This window comes from Benincasa hispida, chromosome 5 (assembly GCF_009727055.1).
Source record: "Benincasa hispida cultivar B227 chromosome 5, ASM972705v1, whole genome shotgun sequence".
NCBI classification, from domain to species: domain Eukaryota; kingdom Viridiplantae; phylum Streptophyta; class Magnoliopsida; order Cucurbitales; family Cucurbitaceae; genus Benincasa; species Benincasa hispida.
The window spans coordinates 10,476,749-10,501,428 of NC_052353.1; the positions used below are offsets into that span (position 1 = coordinate 10,476,749).

The 24,680-nt window shown below is 36.0% G+C and overlaps 1 protein-coding gene across 1 annotated transcript; it reads left to right on the forward strand.

Annotated features, from left to right (window-relative positions):
- The first annotated feature begins 1,053 nt into the window (after nt 1–1,053).
- On the forward strand, nt 1,054–1,686 carry LOC120077207 (heterogeneous nuclear ribonucleoprotein A3-like). The gene has a single exon (XM_039031110.1). It carries the CDS (start codon nt 1,054–1,056, stop codon nt 1,684–1,686), a length of 633 nt encoding a protein of 210 aa, XP_038887038.1.
- Nucleotides 1,687–24,680: the final 22,994 nt, after the last annotated feature.

A 24,680-nucleotide genomic window follows, 5' to 3' on the forward strand; every position in this document is an offset into this window, starting at 1 on the left:
TTAATGGTCCAATAAGCATTTGATGTTTTAAGTTAAGTTAGAGACTATTTCAAATTATTTTGCAAACCTAGAGGTCTAAAGTACATCTTTTGAAACCCCCTGAACCGAATAGTCATCAACTTCAATCTTAAAGACCAAAAGTGCATTTCGTCTATTTTATATCATCATTGAAATCACATTTAAAACATAATATATATTTATAGCAATTAGGTGTTATTTATCTTGACAACCATTTCATTAGAATCAATTTTCGTCAATTAGATATTGACATATGTACTTAAAAATTTTGTTTATTTATTTATTTTGATAATATGTGGATGAGGGATCGAAGTTCTTACTTTGAGATTATCGTACATATTTGATGTCAGCTGAGCTATGCTCATTTATGCAAATCTTATTTATACTTCTTATTTTTAAACTATAGTTCATTTAAAAATATATATATATATATACTAAAATCAAGGTGAACATAAATCAATTGACATCCAAATATGTTAGTGGTCGAGAGGTTTATGGTCCGAATCCTCCATCTTTATTGTACTAAATGCTATGACATCATCCCAAATAATAAATCGAGGTATATATTCATTAACAAGCTAAGTTGCTTGGAATTAATGTGAAATATAATTGAGTTTAAAGAATGGTATTTTAAAAGAACAAGACATTAACATATCAACTTTTGATTTAATTAGAGTACATTGATATGTGGATAACTTGGGATGAATACTTAACTAAAATGGTAAAAGAAATCGAGAACTAAAGCTTGGATTTTAAGGAAAAATGGTTGAGAAGAGAAATGTGATGGTGATTTAACTTAGAATATAAATTGCACATTAAAACAAGTGAGTGGAGAGGACAAATTTTGTAAGATGCTGTTTATGACATTGGAAGGGCCTAAATGTAGCTTTTGGGCCAACCACTTTTTTCTCTCTTTTGCATGCAATTCAATCACTCTCCTATATATACCTCTTTCTCCTCCTCTCCTATTTCATCCCAAGCCTTCGTGTACAAATGGCTTCTCAAAAATTTTCTTCTTTTATGTTCTTTCTTTTAATGGGTATTCAGATTTGTTTGGCAGCCAGAGTTCTAACAACTTCTGATGAAGGAGGATATGGCTATCCAAGTAGTGGTGCTTTTGTAGGAGAAAATGGTGTTGGAAGTTATGGTGGTGACTATAATCCTAAAGGTTATGGATATGGGAAATATGGAAATGATTATTACAATGGTTGGAGATGGTATGGTCAGGGAAGTACTATTTCTGGTTATGGTAGCGCTCCTGGATATGAGTACAATGGAAAAGATAAAGGGGGTGAATATGATTATTATGAACAATATGGACAAGGCTATGGTGGTGGTGGAGGAGAACGCGGAGGATCATTTAAAGGATATGATAGCCGTACAAGTGATGGAGGAGCATACAACTATCGTAGTTATGGAAACAATGAAAAAACAAGAGAATCATCCAAAGATTATTTTGGTTATCGATATGGTGGAAAAAGTAGAGAATCATTCAAAGAATATGGTGGTAATGAATTAAACAGTGAAAAATGGGGAGGAATGAACAAATATCCTTATTATGGAAACAGTAACAAAGATGAAAAATCATCTCAAGAATACAGTGGTGGTATATATGGTGGAGATAGCAGCATCAAACAGGGCGATGGCAACGTCATATATGACCCTTGATAAATATCTTCTCAACATTGCCATATATATAGATACTCGATAATAATTAAATAAATAAATGAGTCATATATATCTATGATGATTTATCCTTCTAATTCCTCTCGAGTAAAGAAGAATATATGTCTGCCAACGATTGGACAAATAAGAGAACTATAAAATATATTGGGAGAAAAGCGCTATGTTAAAAATAATAATTTTCTCTCATGTGGTCAAAACAATTTGCATCTGCATGCTCGTTAGTTACCTAAAAAGGTTAGAAAATACTTAGATGTTGTTTGGGTTGTTCCACGCCATTGTCAAATAAAAAACTATCATATGACATTTTTTTTAATATTTTTAAATGATTTTTTTTAATTTTTTCTTTGTGTGTAGAGTAAGGGAGTGTTAAATTAGGTGCGACTAATCATTACTCCAAAATGTTGACAGTTTCTTCCATTTTTTGTCCCTATATTTTTTACTTTTAAATGATAATCAAATGTCTATTTATTTTATATTAAAAAAAGTATATATTGAATTAGAAGAAAAAAAAAATTATAATTACCAACTTAGTAATAGGTTTTTAAAATTTTTAAATATTAGAAAAAACATGAAATTTGATTTTCGTTTTTTATTATACTAAGTTTACCTCATTAGTGTACCGAAGTAGTATATCTAATTTATTTTAAGTTTGGTACATCAGTCAACTAATATACTTTATATCTAATATACCTATTAATTGATTTATCAAATTTATTTGTCAACAAGAGCACTCATGAATTTGTTATTATTGTGGACTTCATTTGAATTTTTATTCATTTGTTCCAAAATATTATTTGATATGCTATTGATACACCAATAGTATACTCTAAGTACATCACATTGTGAAGGATATACTTCACATACTTTTCTCTAAATCTAATATATTAGTCGGCTGATATACAAAATATAAAGCTTATACATTATACAACTATTATACCATATTAAATGTAACTAACTTTATATCATCAAAATCATATCATAATTTTGAAAATAAAATTGATTAGCTGATATAGTTTATATTTTGTGTATTAGTTGAAAAAAATTAAAGAAATTAAAATATGTCATCAAAATCATATCAAATTAGAAAATATAAATATAACAAAACTAATGCTAAAACCTAAATTAAACCATTGAAATTAAAGAACCATTCAAATGAAAATAACTTCAGATGAAAAAAAAAAAAAAGAATAATGTCTCTATAAAAAATAATATTCACTTTAGACCTCTAAATTTATCCAATATTTTATTCCATCATCATTATTTTTTTAATTAATTTGTACATTATTCTTCTAATTAAGTTGTACATTATTTTTTTAATTAATTTGTACATTATTCTTCTAATTAAGTTGTACATTATTTTTTTAATTAATTTTTATGATGTTTTTACCTAATTTGGAATTTTCGAGTTTTAAGATAAGATAAACATAATACGAACAAATTTTTGAGTAAATGATAATCAAATATTTTCCTCTCTCATTTTATTAAATTAAATAAAACCAATAGACTTTTCGGAGGGAGAATAAAATTTCTAATGTTTTAAATCTTTTATTCATGTAAAATTTATGTCAAGATATATTTTGAAGGAATTAATTATATCAAAATATTTTCAAATCAATCAAATAATATTCAATTAATTATTATTATATTCCTTTTATATTTAGTTTGATCGATTTTTTTCTAATTAAAAAGGATTTGAGTATTCTATAAATTGAATGACCATTGAGACACTTGATACACAACATCACACTAAAAAGAAGCTAGAATGATTTTTCGTAATTTTTGTCCCCAACTTTTTTCCTCTATTTTACTCCTCTAATGATCTCTCCACTTCCTAATCTCTCACTATTTTTTTTTATATAAAAAAATCTATATTCTCTACAATTGATCACTTTCTCCCATTTATTTTTGTCTCTCTTTTTGTTTCATTCTTTTTAAAATTTACGATATTTTTTCTCATGGTATTCAAGCTTCATAGCAATTTTAGTTTTTATTTTTTATTTTTACTAAAGTTGAATTTGCATTATTTGTTTATAAAGGGAAAAAATTATAGAGTTTTCTCAAATGTGATAAGCCTTCTCTTGTATCTTAAAATATATATTTTTAGTATATGTTGTTGAAATATCTCTTTTGTATTCACTCATGATAGTTATCAATATTTTCAATTTTGTAAATCATGTTTGTTTAATGATAATTGTATTCATATAGTTAGTTTTGTATTAATAATTAATAAAAAAAAAGTCTTTTGTTTGTTATGACAAATTTAGATCTATAATCATTAATTACATACATTTGAAACATTTGTGGCATGAATTCATTGAATAATGTTCTTAAATGTCGTTCTAATGAAGTATTTATTCATTCATTTTTTGTTCTTGTACTTCATTGATAATTGTTCATTCATTTTGTTGTGAGTTAGTAAACACATTGTTCTTGTATTAAAAAAAATCATAATCCGATGGCAATCTAGAAATATTTGAGAGTCCAATTTTCCAGATTCTTGAGGAAAGAAGTCGATTCTTTAGTTGTCTGATGTGCAATATCTTCTATTAAACATTAATATGTTTGTAAATATCACTACTTCGTTTATTACTATTTTAAATGTGTTGGGGTTGATGCTCTAAATCTCGTAGGGTCCTGTAGTTTGTAAACATTTGTATATACAAACATTTGGTGATTTATAATATGAGATATTTTATTCACTTCATTCTATGAAATATGAGATATTTTAGTTGCATTAACCATAAACCAATAAACTAAGATTCCTGGTTATCATTGTAACTTAAGCATGTATGTGGAGACATACAAGTGGATCATGCTTTAAGTGATAACCTAAATGGTCTGTAGTATACAGATAAAGGAGGGAAACCTTATCCTGGTGACGTTACGAGTGTGGCCCACTTTGTAGGTGTAACAAATGTTGTAAAGTGCTATAAATGGTTTGATCCTGATCATTCATGTATTAGACCTGCGAGCAGAGATACTCTATACAAAAGAGTTTGTATAAGACCGGACCACGAAATGTTTAGTCTCGTTATATAATGTTGTTCATGACAGAGACTTTCATTTCACTAGGATGACCATAGGTAACATGACTATAATCCTGAGTGAGTTGTGAACTCCTGCCTACGAGGGTGATTATTTGATTTACATAGGTGTGAGTTTCCAAATCGCTGACACAAACCTACCACTTTAGGGATTCATCTGATTAGGGAGCTGCGAACTCAACTACAGAAGACGAAATTCACTCTTCCTTGAAGTAGGGATAAATAGATAAATTGTTCCCTTAAGGGCTGATTCCGAGCTTGAACAATGTGGCGCCACACCTTTTCTTGGCCCGAGAAGGATTTACTCATAGTAGGACTATGATGTATTGTTCATTAGAGGAATTAGTGATACTTAAGGAGTTAGATGTAACTACAGGGACAAAACGATAAATTGGCTCAACTGTACATACGGGCGATTTGTGACGGGTCATCGTACTGTTGATTGGTTATATCCAATGGACACAGAAATATATCTGTAGTGTGAAGAGTGCAGCTGTCGGTCTTTAGTGGAGTGTCCGATAGTTAACGAATGTTGGATATCATGATTAAAGAGTTTAGTCAGTTATTCACGTACCATTGGAGTTTCAAGCGACAGGTCCATAAGGTCCCCTTAGTAGCTCAATGGATTTATGTTGAGAATCAGTTTTTAAGTTAGTTTGAAGTGTTTAGATTAACAAGAGAATATTTGATTATATATTATATAATTAAATTGAATCAATTATATGTGATATAATTGATTTAATGTATTTGATACATTATTATTTGATTGGAGGAATTAATAAAAATATGATTTATATTAAATGCTATAAAGTAGAAAAAGAACTATGGTTTATATGTCGCATATGATGTGATATTAAAACTATGGGTTATAAATATAATATGATAAATTAGTTATTATATTTATTTATACTAAATTAATTATAAGATAATTGATTTCGATTTTCTCCATTAACCGACTTAGTGGTTGGTTATGCACGGTTTATGGCAACTGTTGGATAAATATGAAAATTGTTTTCATTTTTCAGCATACGCAAAAAAGGCTCAAGTTATCAGATAACTTGTTGAGAGAGTAAATAATTGATCGAGATTTTTTTATACGATAGTTACTCGATACTAAATGATTGAGTACCCAATTCTATACGATAGGCGTATTCCTTCTGCTGCCTATTCGATCGTCTAGTGCCTCATTCCCTCTTGCCAAATTCATATAGAGCCCACAACTCCTAGATTCTCACACCGAGAATACTAAGGTAGTCTCGTGGTAGTGTCGAGTTCTTTTCGAGGGTCAAGTTTTACTCGATTGTGATCGAGTATTCGCCAGTTCATACTGTTTGCTGGGTTTGATCGTTGCGTTCATGTTGTTGGACGCATTGGTGTTTGATCGAGGAAATACTAGAAGAAAGGGTTCTTTAAAGGTATGTTTACTCGATCTTTTGTGTTTATTCTTTGAAGCATGCTGTAATTTACCTTTGATGCATAACTGTTCTGTTTGATTGTAAATGTTCTTATTCTTTCACAATAGGTTTGGAACGATCTACTTCTGCTTATTGGTTCATTAGATTTAGAATTCCTTAAAAATGTACTATTAAATTGTATTTTTTGTTAATGTAACTTTAAATGTATTATTAAATTGTATATTTTGCCAATGTAACTTCACATGTTAAATTATTGTCGCTTTTTATGTAATACTTTTCTAATGTTTTCAACATTGTTTTTAGTTTAATTTCGAATCTATTAAATTTGCACATTTTGAGTTCTGTTGGAAGAAAATTTTTATCTTTTTTCTTAAAAATTAATTTTCAAGGATTTTTTCCTTAAAATTTCTTAGGATGTTGTTCGTAGTTTCGTGATGTGCGCTAGGAGTGTATTATAAGTGGAGATGGAAGATAAGATTGATGTAAATAAAGATGAATGGTAAATGAATTCTCTAGGTGAGAAGATTGGATAATGCGTTACACTCTCTCACTAATGCGTACAAGATTTACCTGAGCTAGATACAAGTATAAATCTAATTCAAGTTCTTGCTATGTACAGGGTCGAACACAAGGATTTAGATCAGACTACCGCAAGCCTTGCGTTGCAACAAATGTAGAGGGGTTCCAAATAAATGCTGAAAAATTTATTTACACTATTTTAACTGCATGCGTACAAGAAGAAACAAGAGTTCAAGTGAAATATAAGGTTTAATGAAGGGATGGTGCTAAGTGCTAGGTGAATGCATTGATCCAGGTAAGATGAACACGAAAAAGTATGGGTAGGAATGAAGATGAAAGATGCTTGTTTACAATGAAATGTATGTCAATGCGTTGAGTTTCTGTTTATCTAATCATTCAACATTTCTCAATGAAAATGCCACATGTTCCTATCTCTAGGGTGCATGCATTGGTTATAGAAAGCAGTGAAGCATAAGTATTTTTATCTCTAAAGCTACTATGCGTTTTGATTTGATGCGTTGGTCAGTCGCTTGCCATTTTAGTTGCTTTTTAGACACCGACATTCAGATACCCATGCCTGCAAGTGCTGATTTGACAGGAACAACTCGAACCAATGTATCTTCTATGCGCTGGAATCCTTCAGATGCATGCCCTTGCATTAGTTGAGCTTGCGACGATTAGCGAATTTAACTGAAATCTTTCAATGAGATGCGTTAGTGATGCAGTTTTATCACAAAGAATGTTTTTGTAAAGGTTAGTAATGTTTGAAGGATTCCATGCATTTTCCTTTAAGATAGATGGGATTTTATCATTAAGAATCCTGATTGTTCCAACTTTTGAGAGACAATAACTTGTATTTCTACAAGGTATCACACCCCAATTTTTGAACAATGCTCATCCTCGAGTATTCCAAAAATAATTTTGTATCATCTCCATCATCTTAATGCACTACCTTTACCTCTCATCATGCTAACTTGCAAGTATTAGGGTTGGTGTTTGAGAAAAATACAGGTTTGTTCCTTCTAAGAAAAAAAAAGAAAAGAATAATGTGTCTTATCTCAAATGCAACAAGCCTTGTATCAATGACTCCTTTTGTTTTCCAAAACATTCTCATGTTTCTAAACCAGCAATGCGTTGGATGGTACTTTTATAAAAGATCGTTTAAAAAGAATGTACTATTTCAGGACCACTTATACGTTGATTCAGGTGGCCCACCTTCGTTTTGGCTTGTCCCAACGGGTGTCATGTGAACATCCAACTACAGGTGAGTGCCCTTCACAACTGAACTTATATCTTAGCATTTGTGTTTCAAAATGACAGTTTTTCTTAAGCTAGATAGTGGAGTTGGGATGCATTGGTCATGGATACTTAACTTCGTTTTAGCTTGCCCTCACAAGTGTCATGCCAACATCCAACTACAGCTAAGTGCCATTCCCAATCTTAACTCTTGTCAACCATAAAATTTTTATTTTATGAATTTTTGATAGAGGAGTTTTCTTATTACATCTAAAACTTATTATTATTATTATTATTAGTTTTGGTGAAAACATATCAACTCGAACCTCCCTCACCCCCAAATTTTGGAGATCACCAAGGTCCTCATTGCTGAAAGAGAATTCTAAAAAATGCTTTAAGATTTTCAAATGGAGGTTTGAGTTGAGGGTTGCATGCGTCAGAGATAAAACATATGCTTGATTTTTTTAGATAAGTTCATACTTGACTTTTCTTAAAGCCTAACTCTAGATTTAGAAGTTTTACATTAGTAATATCATTGAGGTATTAAGTTAGAACATAAGATAAGAAAACAATCAAGGAATTAAGAAAGGTATACACAGAACAAACACAAGGATGAAAAATGAAATATCTCATTCAATACTTAAAAGAATGCATTGGGATTACTTCTACAAAACTAACTTCTACAAAAGATTAACTAAAATTCATAAAACACAAACAATACCCCCAAGACTGAAAAAGTGAGCGCTAACATTTGAAAGTAGATAGAGGATACCCAAATTCTCATCACCGCTGCCACATTGTATAAAGATGTGATGAGGATAGTGAAAAGAGGGATAGCTCAAAGAAAGCCACCGAGGAATTTGAGCGTGAAATGCGCGATGAAAGTGATGCAGGGAAAAAGGCTAATTCCCAACACATCAAGGAAAATATCAATAAGATAAGGGAGGAAAAGAAAACGAAGAAGACTGCCAACCAAAAAAGTAGCCTAAAAAGGAAAATGATAAGAAGCAGGTGGTGAACAGAAGGTCTGCAGAAAAAAAAGATGTTGCGAGAGGAAGGATATGAAAGCAGGGCACTTGCCAGCCCTGAGAGAAAGAGAAAAGAAAAGGGAAAAGATAAGGTAGTCGAAGAAGCACCTAAGGATGCGGGCAAGGGTTGAAAGAAGCAATTCGATGACGTATTGTTAGAGATGAGGTTCTTCCTCGAGAGTACCCCACTACCCACATTCATCACATATGCAATTGATGCATCGGTAGAATTTTGTGAAGGCCCTCAAATGCTCATAGCCACACTAGTGCTTTCCTTTTATGAAGGTATGGCACACTGAGTTAGTCACCATGTCAAAATCAATGGTACCAAGCTGTCCTTCAACACTGAGGAGATGAATGTGTCACACCCTTTCCTAAGCTCACCTCTCGAACCGAAAAGGAGGCATCAGGATGACAGATACTACCCTTTTGTGATACGTACTACCAATCTCACCTTAACTTTCCTTATTTCAAAATAATCACTCAACCAAGTAAATATAACAACAACTCTGGGCTAACTTATTTTATTACAACAAAGACAAAGTTTAAACACTTCTCAACTTAACTTAGTAATTATAGACCCTTAATTATAGAAACTCATAAGAGCAGCTTAAGCTCAGAAGTGCGGCTGTAGTGTGGTAGATGTTGACCTTGGTAGCACCCTGGAACTCCTCATCTTTTGCTTCCTTAGAAGGAAAACATAAAACAAAAGAATGAGCGTCAAGAAGCTCAGTGAGTGGTATATAGGGTCTCTTTCAACCCATTGAGACAAATCAGTCAAACAACATATCCACAATGCGAGGTTTCTACTCAAACCCCAAGCTGGAACGAGTCATTTATCTATTCTACTTACACATGATGGATAGTTAAACATATTCCTCATATTATTATTACTACTATGTCTCCTATGTGCACATAGATCCCCTTTTATGGGCTCAGAAGCTAGGCTCGTCGGCTTTCTAACCATCCCATATGAGGTTCCTCTCACAGGCTCAGGAGCTAGGTCTTCTGACCCCTTAACCATCCCGTGCCTCATACTTTTATCCTCATTTGGACTACTCATTCAACAACATAAGCTTATAATCTAAAAAGATATTCTTAGAACCATAAAAGAATACCACTCACAGTTTACTTAGTGGAGGTTCTTCTCTTTTCCAAGCCTTCTCTGGAATCTCGGGCCTGTACTTAACTCAGAGTTAGCTTAGAAATTCATGTTTAGGGCTAGAATAACCTTAAAATACCTTCTTGGCCCTAAACCTAGCTTACCAACTCCAACAGACATGAAAACATGCTTCGGATCAACTCAGGACCACTGTGGACGCATGGTAGCCTTCCTCAGCACCAGTTGAATGCATGGTTGGCCCCTTAGGCCATTTAGACGCATGGTAAACTATATTGGACGCGTCGACTACCTTCCTAACTCATCACACACTCAGATGGTCGCTTGGACTACTTCATGGATGCATGGTTGGTCCATTCTAACGCATGCCATACCCTTAGAATCCTAATCCTCTCCAACACTCTTCCTTTTGAGTCTTCTTTCGGAGATTTTGAGTTAAGATAGGAAATGAGGCTCCCTTGGGTATTTATAGGCCTTAGAAAATCATTCTCATCATCCTCTCAAGCTCTAAATGCATGACACCTCTTACTTCATGAAAATTCTTAGTGTCGACACCATGAAAAGTCTAGCACCAAGATATTTACACCTTCTACTTGCATGCTACTTGATGTGTCCTTCTCCAACCATATCCAATGATTGGTGCTTTTTTGAAGTGTTTTCCTAACATTTTTCATGATTTAAGCTTGATTCTAAGTCGTCTAACTCTTTCTTAGATTCATAAGGTTGCATTTCGTGAAGACACATTAACCCTACTTAGCCCTACTCTAATGCCTAGCTCCTTGAATGTGTCCTGAAACTTCCAACTCTTCTATCATGCATTTAAGGCGAAGTCCAATGCCTACCTACTTGGTGTTTGTATGTCCAAGACCAATCCTTTGTGACTTAGACTTCCCTAAGTGCTCCCCAAAACACTCAATTTTCTCACCTAGGCGTTTAAATATGCTATGTCATCAAGGCATGTGTTTTCCTTGTTTCTCTTAAGGTTCTTGTTTTAGCTTCCCCTTCCACGGTTACCTCAAACTCTAATCTTTATTTTCTTTGGTTTATATTGGCTTTTATTTATCCCCCCATGCATCCAACATGTCCTCTGGGCGTCCAACCTTTAAACTCTAGGGTTCTACCTCCTGATTAGGTCATATGCTTTGCAATACTTAGCCAACTTTCCAACTTTGACCTTTATGCGTTCCCTACCTCATTACCATGTGTCCAACCCTTATCTTTCACATGGTTGTGCCTAGATCAAAGTATGGTTGTCCAAAACTAACTCCGAGATGACTCATTTCATATTTAATACATAATCCAATTTCCTCCTTCTTCCTTGGCCTATGCGTTTATCTTGTCCCTAATCACTTAGCCAATTTGTTTTCTTCCATTTCCAGGCCAATTCTAGGTTCAAAGCATAGTCTTGACACTTAGCCAAAATTCTGCCCTCCAACCTACTATTCTTCCAACTGTTGAATTCTTTAACACTTAGTTAAACTTTCATTCTCCAACTCCTCTTTTATTCCTATGTTAACCACATGGTCTCCATACTTAAGCCATTTTTTTAACTACTAAAGGTGACTACTTGATGCCACCTTTAAAACATGGTTTTAATACTTTAGCCCAAATTTCTGCTTTCAAAATTTCCAACTTGGGTTCCCATCAAGTATTCTTAACTCCAAGGCATAGTTTAGGGACTTAACCAAACTTTTTCCTTCCAAGGCTTTAATTTTGAATTCTCCACTCAACCTAAGTGATCCTCTAAGGGTTCGAGTGTTACAGAATGCCTTGTTTGACTTACCTAATGACCTTGAGGTAGAAGGAAATAAAATCATAGAGGAGCCAACACTAGAAGAAATGGTAGATACGCTAAAAGTGTTAGCCAATCCTGGGTCATAGTGGACCACTTTCGCAAAAGGGATCAAGACATCATCCCCAAATTTCTTGACGCCTGAGGCAAATTTGTGGCTATACTTCATCAAGAAGAAGTTGATCTCGACAATGCATGACCACTCCATATCCAGAGATCGGGTGATTGCTAACTATTGCGTCATGCACCGCATCCCCATGGATGTCAATCGCATCATTACAGACCAAATCAAGGCCATGTTCACCAAACAGAATGGTCAACTTTTCTTCCCTTATACAGTTATGAAACTTGGCCTCAAGAATGGGTTGAGGTAATGAGAGTCAGAGGTACCTATCAAAGGCGTTATCACAAATCAAACCCTCCAGCAATCATTGAGGGACTCATCACTTCAGCCAAAAGCTGCTAAACCTATGACCAGTAAAAAGTGACCCTTGCAATCTGAGATTCATTCTCCCCCGAAGTCTCAACAACTTAAAAGGAAAATATTGGTGAAGAAGTTTGAGAAAGAGGTGTTGAAGGACAAAGAAAAATTAGTTAAAGAAAAACACCAACTTGGTGCTTCTTTTTCACCATTGGAGGAAGCCAGCAACGTGATGAACTAAAAATGGTTGTTCGGTACTAGGCTTTAACAACAAAAACAACTTCTTCATCATCAACCGAGTTTAGAGAATTTGTGCAGCGGAAAGCTTAGCATCAAGATGCTCAATTTCACACGTTGATGAACTACATGTTGGGATTGGTGTCCTAATGCTTTTGGAATCTCATAGTTTATATACTGTACACATTGTTATGAATAAAATAAGAGTTATTTTATTTGGCATTTACTCATATCCAATAAACAAAGCTCCATGGTTATTGTATGTAAACTTAAGCATGTATATGAGATATATAAGTGGATCATGCCTTAAGTGATAACCTAAAAAGGATTGTAGTATAAGGATTAAGAAGGGATACCTGATCCTGGTGACACTACGGATACGGCCCGCTTTGTAGAGGTTTACAAGTGTTGTAAACTACTACAAATGGCAGATCCTGACCATTCATGTGGAGACATGCGAGCGAGGTTGTTCTATAGAAAGAGTTTGTATAAGACCAGACTATGAGATGACTAGTCTCTTTATATAACGCCATTGATACTTGAGACTTACATTTCACCTAAACGACCATAGGTGACATGACCTTAATCCTGAGTGTTTTGGGAATTCCTGCCTTTGAGGGCGGTCCTTTGATTAGTATGGTGAGAGTGGCTAAATTGTCAACTCAACAAGTCTATCTTTTTAGGGATTTGTCTGATTTAAGAGCTGGAAACTCAGTTACACAAGATGAAATTCACTCCTTGAAATTCATTCCTTCCCCGAAGTAGGTGTAAGTAGATAGATTGCTTCCTCAAGGGCTGATTCCGGTCTTGAACATAGTGGGCACATCTTCTCTTTGGAAGAGAGGACTCAATCATAGTAGAACTATGACTTATGTTCATTAGAGAGATCAGTAGTACTTAAAGAGTTAGATGTAATTACAGGGGCATAACGATTATTATCCTAGTTGTACTTACAAGGGATATGTGAAGGGTTATTGCACTGTTGATTGGTTGATATGGACACAAAATATATCTGTAGTGAGGAGAGTGCAACTGTCCGTCTTTAGTGGAGTGCCCGACAGTTAACGGATGGTGGATCCTGTGACTAAAGAGTTTAATCAGTTATTCACGTACCGTTGGATCTTCAAGCTACAGGTCCATACGGTCCCCTTCGTAGCTCAATGGATCCAAGTTGAGAATCAGTTCTTGGTGTTGATTTAAAATGTTCAAATTGATAAGAGGAAATTAGTTTATATATTATATGATCGATGTGATGTAGAGATACATCAAATGGAGAATTAATGTAAATGAGATTTACATTAAGTACCATAAAATAGAAAAAGAACTATGGTTTATATTTTCATGAGATGAAATATTAAAACTATAGGTTATAAATATAATATGGTAAGTTGGTTATCATATATATTTATAATAATATTAATTATGGGATAATTATATCTTTTTCTCTAATAACCAATTGAGTGGGAGGTTATTGGTGGTTTTATTGTAATCGTTAGATGAAAGGAAAAATGTTTTCCTAAATTTATAAGAGGTTGTTATTCTCAGAAAGAACTCACAGTTTGCTGTCAAGTGGAATTGTTTCACTAAACGATAGTTGAAAGAGAGACTAAATGATCGTGGAGTGTTTCTATACGATAGTTCACTCAGCTGGTCATAGCTAAACGATCGTAGGGCATTATCTATATGATAGGTTGTCGTCGTCTACACGACTGAGCATTCGTTTATACGATAGACACTTCTCATCTCCCACTTGCTCAATTGTCTACACAATTGTTATTCCTTCAGTCTCTTCTTCTAACCAAGTCCACACAGAGCCCACACTTTTAGATTCTCACACCAAGAATATCAAGGTAGCCATTGTGGTGGTGTCTACATTCAACTCGACTGAGTTTGAGGTTTTAGAAGCCATTCGTTAGGTTCGTGATCTTGGAGATCGTTGAGTTCGTGTTTTCTGTTGATCGTGCTGTGTTGCGATCGTTGTGTTCAAGCGTTCGTGTATTGATATCTTGGAGACTAAACGAGCATTTGTGATCGAGGGAGTTTGAAGCATGAGTCTTCAAAGGTATGATTCTTTATCCCTTGATCTCATTGTTAAGCATGTTGTAATTTCGTATTGTGCATGACCTGTTAGTTTCTGTTTCATGACTGTAATTGTTAATGTTCAATTTCGAATAGAATTTTGAACGATCATTCTGTTGCTCATGGAAATCCTCATGTCTGATTTCCTTCAATTGGTATCAGAGCCAGGTTGTTATGATATTCCAAATTTCATTTCTGTTTTGAACTTTTTTTACAGTCGTGGTGGGTTTTCTACATTTGCGTTTAAGTGTTAAATGCGTTTTTGGACGGCGTTGATGAATGTTTACGGGTTAGTTGCCTATGTTTAATGCTTTTTTTAAAGTTACAAAGTGTTAATTTGTAAGAACCCCTGTGTTTTTAGGCATAATTAACAAACAATCAAGTCTATAATTCAAAGTGTTTAAGTTGTTCAAGTTGTTCGTGATGAAGTTTTGAAGCATGGAGATGCGGTTCTCAGCGAGAAAGAAGACCAAGTTGGTCATATCGTGTAGCCTGAGGTAAATGATCGTTGGGATTTGGCTAAACGACCGTGTAGATTTTTCTATGCGATCGTGTAGTATTTACTAAACGACCGAAATGATGGGATAAATCGTTTACTCTATCACCTGTCTCTTATACACATCTAGATGTGTATAAGAGACAGATCGTGTAGTATTTACTAAACGACCGTTTAGCTAATGGTAAACGATGGGGTAAAGCATTTACTCTATCAAGTGTTGGTTGCCCGATCGCATGGACGTTGGAGGTAAATGATCGAGTGGGAGCATTTGATGCTCATTGTCTAATAAAAATTGCGCGCACTAAACAATCATGTAGTTAGCATGCCTCATCGCATAGTTACTGACTACACAATCACGCAGTATACGAAACTTTGGTGCTCACTCAGCGATCGTTTCGACAATTGTGCTTCACCGCATCGTTGTCGTTTAGACGATCATTTAAGGTTTGCGTTATGCATTGCGCGCTGTACGATCGCATGCCTCATGCTTCATTGCATAGTCAAGCGTTTACTCTTTCTTGTAAACAGTCACTCAGAGTTGGTATACAATTAAGAAGACGCGGAATTCGACTGGATGGTTCAAGACCCGGTTCGCCTGTTTGAACCGGAGACTCTTTGCTATTTGTAATAGTTAGCTTTGTTTTTTAGGATTTTGAGGCTAATTATCCCGGTTCATCAACTTTTGTTTAATATACATAAGAGTTATGTTGTTCATATGCCATAGTGAATGATATATAGATTTGAAACCCACCTTAGGTTGTGCAATTATTCATGCATCATGTATTATAAGTGTTATAATATGGCATGATGAAATAACAAGAGAGCATGCGTATGCATCATGAATTATAAGAGTTATATTTATGTATGCCGTAAGCATATTCATACATCATCTTTATATTATAAGTGTTATAGTATAAGGGTGACTGGAAGCATGTTTGCTTGGTTCATTGCTTGGTTATTTAAGTGTTATATAAAAGTAGCAATGAATGAACAATGCATGGAGCATGGAACTTAGGCTAATTTGTAAATGATATTAATGCCTTGTATATGTTTGCTTCGCATTATGGATTGTTTTGGTTGTTTCTGTTATAAGCGTTATAATAGAAATTAGAACTAAAATCGATAAGAAAGAGTTGCATGCGAACTTAGGTAAACTCATGTTTTAAAAGAGTTTTAAAATTTGGATTGAGATAGACCTAAGTTCAAGGTTCTAATAGGATTAACAACCTAAGTTTTAATCTTTTTAAATCGGTTTAATAGGATTAAATTGATTGGCATAAATGATTAAAATTGTATTAAATCTATCTATAAGGGACCTTTTGTCTAAGGCGAGTTCTGTCTAGGTTGGGGTATTTAAGCTGACGAAAATGGAACACCCTTACCTGGAAACCTACCTGGAAAGGTAAATTAGATAGATTTTCTACAAGCATGCGACGGTTGGTCAAAGACTTCGTTAAAAAGTTTAATGGATAATGATCAAAAGTTGTTCAACTATCCAAGGTAAATGTTACTCTTGGGCAAACCTAAAAAGTCACTTAGTTAAAATTCTTGGCCGTGTTTTTTCTAAATAAACTAAACACCTAGATTATAAAATACTCAGTGGAAGGATGAGATATATATGATATGTCAATGATTCCACTCACGTTTCTCCCTGAATGTTCACGTCATGAGATTCATGCTTGGCCTTATGGTGCCCTAGGAGCATCCCCCTTCGAATGGTGTTTGCATGAGTCAATATCAAGGTGGACGGAGAGAGTGCTTATAGTAAATGGGTGAAGGGTGTATGTCAACACATCCTACGGTCTCCTTCATTGGTTCGCACCGTGAGATCATTCTTGCACTCTCTCGTGGCACCTTGGGAGTGTCCCCCTTCAGATTGGTTTTATGCAGTTGGTCAATATCAAGGTGAACTCCGGAAATGGATAGGGCCACTTTAGTTTTTGTCCCAATCGGATTTTTTCCCTTCAGATTGGACGCTTTGAGCAAAAGGGTTGAGAACATGGTCATTGCACACGAGATCATGGACTAGTTGCAAGAATTGTTTGAATGTCGGTTCTTATGTTTTGAGCACAAAGGGATGGATGACAAAGACACCAGTAGTGTCAGGTCCCAAGTTAAACTCCAGGAAGAGAAAGCAAGTGTTGCTGACTCTATTAAAGTTCATAGAAGAGAAGTGTTCATTGAAATAGAAATTGGAGCTTATTTAGGTTCTGATACTGATCCCACTACTCTCCAAAAGAGAAGGATGTCTAAAGACAGTAAACATGATTTATTGGTCTTGGAGACGTGTTTAGTAGATGATGATGATTCTGCCTGGATCCTTGATTCGGGTGTTACTAACCACGCCAATTCCTCTTACCAAGGATTTAGTTCCTGGCAAACATTGCCACAGAGAGAGTTGACTCTTCGAGTCTGTATTGGTGAGGTTGTTTCAGTTGTTGCTGTAGACAGGCTGAAGTTATTTTTGGACAAGAAACTTTATCTGTTACTGGATAATGTTTTTGTAGTTCCTCATATCAAGAGGAACTTAATCTCGGTTTCTTGCCTCATTGAACAAAGTTATACCGTCTTCTTTTCTGAGAGTAAAGTGTTTATTTTCAAGAATGGTATGGAGATTTGTTTTGGTTCAATGGAAAGTAACTTATATGTACTAAGGCTGATAGTCATAAAAGCCTTGTTTAACACCGAACTGTTCAGTACGACGACAATAGCTAAAAGACCAAAGGTTTCTCCTAAAGAAACGCCCATCTTTGGTATCTAAGGTTAGGTCATATCAAACTCAATAGGATTAAGCAGTTGGTGAAATGTGGACTTCTAAAGAGTTTAGAAGAAAACTCCTTGTCGGTGTGTGAGTCATGCCTTGAAGGCAAGATGACCAAATGATCTTTTACTGGAAAAATTTATTGAGCCAAGGAAGCCTTAGAGCTTGTACATTCTGACCTTTGTGGTTTGATGAGTGTTAGGGCTCGAGGTGGGTATGAATATTTCATCTCTTTTATAGATGATTATTCAAGGTACGAGTATCTTTACCTAATGAAACCTAAGTCTGAAGCCCTTGACAAGTTCAAGGAATATAAGGCTGAAGTTGAAAACTTGTTAGGTAAGAAGATAAAACACAACAATCTGATCGTGGTGGAGAGTATATGGACCTCCAATTCAAGAACTAGATAATAGAACATGGAATTACGTCCCAACTCTCGGCCCCAGGTACACCTCAGTAGAATGGTGTATCAGAAAGGAGAAACAAAACCTTGTTGGACATGGTTTGGTCTATAATGATTTATGCTCATCTTCCAGACTCGTTTTGGGGTTTTGCAGTGGAGACTGCATGTTATATTTTGAACAACGTTCCCTCAAAAAGTGTTTCTGAATCACCTTTTAAGTTGTGAAGAGGCCGTAAAGGTAGTTTACGCCACTTCAGGATTTGGGGTGTCCAGCCCACGTGCTTGTGACTAACTCGAAGAAGTTGGAACCACGTTCGAAAGTTTGCCTCTTTGTAGGCTACCCCAGGGAAACAAGGGGTGGATACTTCTATGATTCGAGTGAGAACAAAGTTTTTGTTTCTACAAATGCTATCTTCTTGGAAGAAGACCACATCAGGGATCATAAACCACGAAGTAAGCTTGTTTTACGTGAGACTTCTAGTGAGACTACTGAGGGTTCAACAAGACTTATTGAATAAATTGACTAATCAACAAGGGTTGTTGAGGTTGGTACATCTAGTCAATCATCTAAAGAGTTGAGAGTGTCTCGACGTAGTAGGAGGGTTATGAACCCACTGGATCGCTACATGAGTTTGATGGAAGTCCAGAACATCATTTCTAATGACGGGGTCGAGGATCCACTGTCTTTTAAGCAAGCAATTAAGGATGTTGACAAAAATGAGTGGATTAAGGCCATGAATCAGAAGATGGAGTCTATGTACTTCAATAACTTCTAGGAGCTTGTGGATCAGTCTGATGAGGTCAAACCTATAGGGTGTAAGTGGATCTACAAGCGAAAATGAGGTGTAGATGAAAAGGTGCAACCTTTAAGGCTAGACTTGTGGCAAAGGGTAATACCCAGGTCGAGGGAGTGGACTATGAGGAAACTTTCTCACCTGTTGTGATGCTGAAGTCTATCAGGATACTCCTGTCCATAGCCACATTTTATGATTATGAGATATGGCAAATGGACGTGAAGACTGCCTTTCTTAATGATAATCTTGAGGAGACCATCTACATGGCTCAACCAGAAGGGTTCATAGTTCCAGATCAAGAGCAAAGAGTTTGCAAGCTTAATAGGTCCATTTATGGGCTGAAACAAGTGTCTAGATCATAGAACATTAGATTTGACAGTGCGGTCAAATCGTTTGGCTTTGATTAGAACGTTGATGAGCCTTGTGTTTACAAGAAGATCATCAACAACTTAGTAGCTTTCCTGGTACTTTATGTGGATGATATCCTACTCATTGGAATGATGTGGGTTTCTGACTGACATTAAAAAATGGCTAGCCACCTAGTTCTTAATGAAATATGAGGCGCATTATGTTTTAGGGATCCAGATCATTCGGGATCATAAGGAAAAAGGTTAGCCTTGTCTCAAGCATTGTACATCAATCAAATGTTAATCAGATACAGGATTGAGGATTCTTAGAGGGGTTTATTACCTTTTAGGCATGGAATTGTTTTGTCTAAGGATCAGTGTCCTAAGACACCTTTAGAAGTTGAGGAGATGAGATGGATTTCCTATGCTTCAGTTGTTGGAAGCTTAATGTATGCAATGTTGTGTATCAGTCCCGCCATCTGCTACACAGTACGGATTGTTAGTCGTTATCAGTCAAATCCAGGATTAGATCACTAGACTACGGTCAAGACGATCTTCAAGTATCTTCAGAGAACGAGGGACTACATGCTCGTGTATGAAGATAAGGATTTGATCCTTACAAGATACACAGACTCTAACTTTCAAACTGATAGAGATTCTTGTAAATCGACATCGGGGTCACTGTTCACTCTGAATGGAGGGGTTGTACTATGGCAAAGCATCAAGCAAGGATGCATCACAAACTCCACTATGAAAACCGAATACATAGCCGCTTGTGAAGCAGCTAAGGAGGCTATTTGACTGAGAAAATTCTTTACAGATTTGGAAGTTGTTCCATGTATGGATTTGTCGATCACTCTCTATTGTGATAACAGCAGGGCTGTGGTAGATTCGAAGGAACCTTAGATTCATCGTAGAGGCAAGCATATCAAATGAAAATATCACTTGATCAGGGAGATTGTGCATCACGGTGATGTGACAGTCATGAAGATGGCGTTGGAGCATAACGTTGTTGATTCATTTACAAAGCCTCTCACTACTAAAGTGTTTGAGGGTCATCTAGAAAGTCTGGGTCTACATGACATGTGACATCTTGTCTAAGGCATGTGGGAGATTATACTAGTGTATAGAGTATGCCCTAGTTTATTGTATATTGTACTTGTAATTTTTCATGTATCGTACATTAGTCTCCTGAGACATTAGGACAAGTGGGAGATTATTGGGATTGGTGTCCTAATTCTCCCGGAGTCTTGTAGTTTGTAAATTGTACACATTGTTATGAATCACATAAGAGTTATTTAATTTGACATTTACTCATATCCAATAAACAAAGCTCCATGGTTATTGTATGTAAACTTAATTATGTATATAAGATATACAAGTGAATCATGCTTAAGTGATAACCTAAAACGGTTTGTAGTATAAGGATTAAAGAGGGATACCTGATCCTAGTGACACTACGGATACAACCCGCTTTGTAGAGGTTTGCAAGTGTTGTGAACTACTACAGATTATAGATCCTGACCATTCATGTAGAGAAATGCGAGCGGGGGTGTCCTATAGAAAAAGTTTGTATAAGACTGAATCACGAGATGACTAGTCTCTTTATATAATACCGTTGATACTTGAGACTTACATCTCACCTAAATGACCATAGGTGACATGATGTCACACCCCACCTCAGACTACCTCTTAGCCTAGGAAAGTGCATGACTGTAGTAGTTATCAACCCTTTTGTTGACACTTACTATCTAATAACTCTGATACCAATGAACAAATTCAACAATCAACTGATTAAGTAGGCCCATTTTATTACAACAATGTAACGTTTATACAACTCCAAAACTTAATAACAAAGTTTACAAGAACAACTCTAAAACCCTTTGGAAGTGTAACTGTGGCACGTGGCAGACCTTGACCTTAGTAGCACCCTGGAACTCCTCATCTTTTGCTACCTGGGAAGAAAAACATGAAATAACAGAATGAGCTTCACAAAGCTCAGTGAGTGGTACGCAGCTTCTAGAGTCTATTTCAACTCATAAATAACAAGCATCTCACGAATACGAGGTTACATTCCAAACATCTGCCTTGAGTGAGTCTGTTCTCACTTTTATCTACATGCACGGTAGATAGCTAAACCGATAACTACTTAGAATGAGTATGTTGTCTACCTACACACACGGTAGATATATAACTGCTACTAGCTACAACAGTTACTCTTTACATTCCCTCGGTCTCCTATGTGCACATAGCTCCCCGCTCATGGGCTCAGAAGCTAGGCCCTCTGACCATCCCATACGAGGATTCTGCCACAGGCTTAGAAACTAGACTTCTCATGTCCCCTGACCGTCCTGTGAGGTTTTGCTTACGGGCTCAGGCACTAGGTCTATTGACCCCCTGACCATCCCGATCACATAATCTCATTCTCACGCTAGATAGTCATTCATAACATAAGCATATACAATTTACTCTAAAATATATTCTTTAAGACTTAAAGGAAAGTACCAAATTACCACTCACCTTGGTCGTTTAGGAACTTTTCTCTCTAGAAGCTTCTTGGTCTTCTCGGGATCCTCTTTTGAACCCTAAATTCCATATTCAATTTAAAGCTCAGACTACTCATAGTTATAAGCTTTATCTCGAGTTACTTCCTTCTACAAATACGCTCTAAAATGTTTCAGGAAGTTCACCTCAAAATTTTAGCTCATAACTTCTCGTGGTTTGGCCGAAAACATCAAAAAATCAAGACTGGCTCAGCTTACCCGACAGCTCGACCCTTCTATTTTTTCCTTATTCTCCAGCCCGAATCCTTGGAAATTCTTCTTCGAAAGCCCCACCATGAAAATTAGACTCTCATAGATTTTAGATGGCTTTGAAATCACTCCAAACTCACGAGTAAATTGGGAGAACTCCTCGTCTCAAGTTGATACTGTTTTTCAGAGTTCACTGTCCAATTCGTCCTCTTTGAAGCTTTATGATCAACGCATGGATTTTGCTCTCAACGCAAGGTTTACTCAACTTTCCTACTCTTTTTAAATGTATTTTGAGTTGTGATATGAAAATGAAGTCTTTTGGCCTTATTTATAGGCGTCCAAACCGTCTCCAAAGTCGACACCTCCTACTTGGCTGCATGTCCAAGTGTTTCCTCCTCACACCAACAACGAAATTCTTTGATCAACGCAATCTAAGTGTCCTTCTCCTATGTAGCCAACGCACAAGCTTCCAATCTGTTGCAACCACCTCAAATTCTTAAGGCTTAAGACTTTCTCCCAAGAAGACACATGGTTTGATGACGTTTTCTAGGTGATCTCATCCTTTGTATGTATCCAACTCTTGGATGTTAAATGCATAGTCCATAATCAACGCATAGCCTATAATCAACGCATAGCAAGCCAACTTACTACCATTGCAACCCAACTTAGCCATCGCAAAAGCTAGCCATCACCAACGCATAGGGTGGTTGCTCATCCTCGACGCATGGCTCATTAGGTAGGCACGCTTGGCACGGGCGCCTGGTGTTTGGCATAGGCACTGGCCGATCGACGTATGGGCGTGCTGCATAGGTTGGCCATCGCTTACTTGCTCGGCCGTATTGATGCTCGACAGGGTGCTTCGACGCACGGGCAAGGCCATTTGATGGGGCGCTCGCTGTATAGATATGGCCGCTCGATGCATGGCCAGGGCGTTTGGTTGGCCACTCGACGCATTGGGCAAGGGCGCTTTGTTGGCCGCTCGACGCATTGGGCAAAGGTGCTTGGCTGGCTGCTCGACGCATGGGCTGCCTTCCAATGCATGCCTTGCCTACCCTTGTGCCTGTCTCTTATACACATCTAGATGTGTATAAGAGACAGGTATAGATATGGCCGCTCGATGCATGGCCAGGGCGTTTGGTTGGCCACTCGACGCATTGGGCAAGGGCGCTTTGTTGGCCGCTCGACCTGTCTCTTATACACATCTAGATGTGTATAAGAGACAGGCTCGTATCCTCGCCTACCCTTGTGCTATCCAACCCTTCAATGCATCACTTCCATTTTCCTTCCTTCACCAACGCATCCAATGCATCCAACGCATCCAACATATAGGTTTATACTTAGCCAATTTTCCAAGTTTTTTTTCCCAAAAGTCAAGCTTCCAAATTCACACTTTTTCTTCTCCCTTTGCCCAAGTAATCTCTCCAAGATCTTTTGGCCAATGCATGGCAATGCCTAGTCCAATACTTAGTCAATTTTTCATCAATTAAAGCTTAACTCAACTACTCAAGGAAAATCTATTCAACACCTAGAAATTTCCTTCACTTCAACATAGGATTTAACTTTTACTTAGTTAATTACCTTAACCACCTGCTTAAGTAGGAAAAATGGAAATTCGAGTTTCACACATGACCTTAATCCTGAGTGTTTTGGGAACTCTTGTCTTTGAGGGTGGTCCTTTGATTAGTATGGGTGAGAGTGGCCAGATTGCCAACTCAACATGCCACCTTTTTCTTGGATTGTATCAGCACGCAACGGAAGTGATGAGAATCGTTAAATACTCTAATTGATTAATTATGGCAGAAACGAAAGCATGCTCAAACAGAATTTAATGGATTTCAAAACATACCTTTGAAGAACCTTTGATATCTCGATTTTCAACTGTAAATTCCTCCAAATCTTTGTGTAGACCACTACAAGATCTTCTCTACTATTCTCTTGGTGCTCTAGTTTGAGTTGTGGGAATCAAAATAAGCTGGAATCAAAGAAATGCTCACAACAGCATCCCAAAATGAAAAACACCTTTTTCAACCCAAATTTTCAACTAAAATTCTTTCGATTGCATTCCTCAAATTCACTCCAATCTCTTCAATATATTGCAGACCATCATGCAATAAAGATAGTTGCATGAGTTACAGCTCATGCTTAGAGTAATTGAAGACAAAGATGGGTTTAGTGTGAGCTACTTGAAGATGAAGATGGAAAATCCATTTTTCCATTTGTGTAATTTTTCTATTTCTAAAATTCAAATTTTGATTTTAAAATCACATTTGATTTAAAAATCAAAATTTATTAATTTTACAAATTAATTTTATAAATTAATTTTCCATTAAAATTTATAAATAATTATTTAAACAATTTAAATAATCATCATTAATTTAATATCCAATATTAAATTAATTTTACACAAATCCATTTTCATATATTTAAATCATATTTAAATATAAATTCTCTAACTCCGTTTGATTCTAGTTTGAACGTTTCAAATTAACTTATCACGCTACTCTAGAGTTAATCCATTTTCTAGCTAG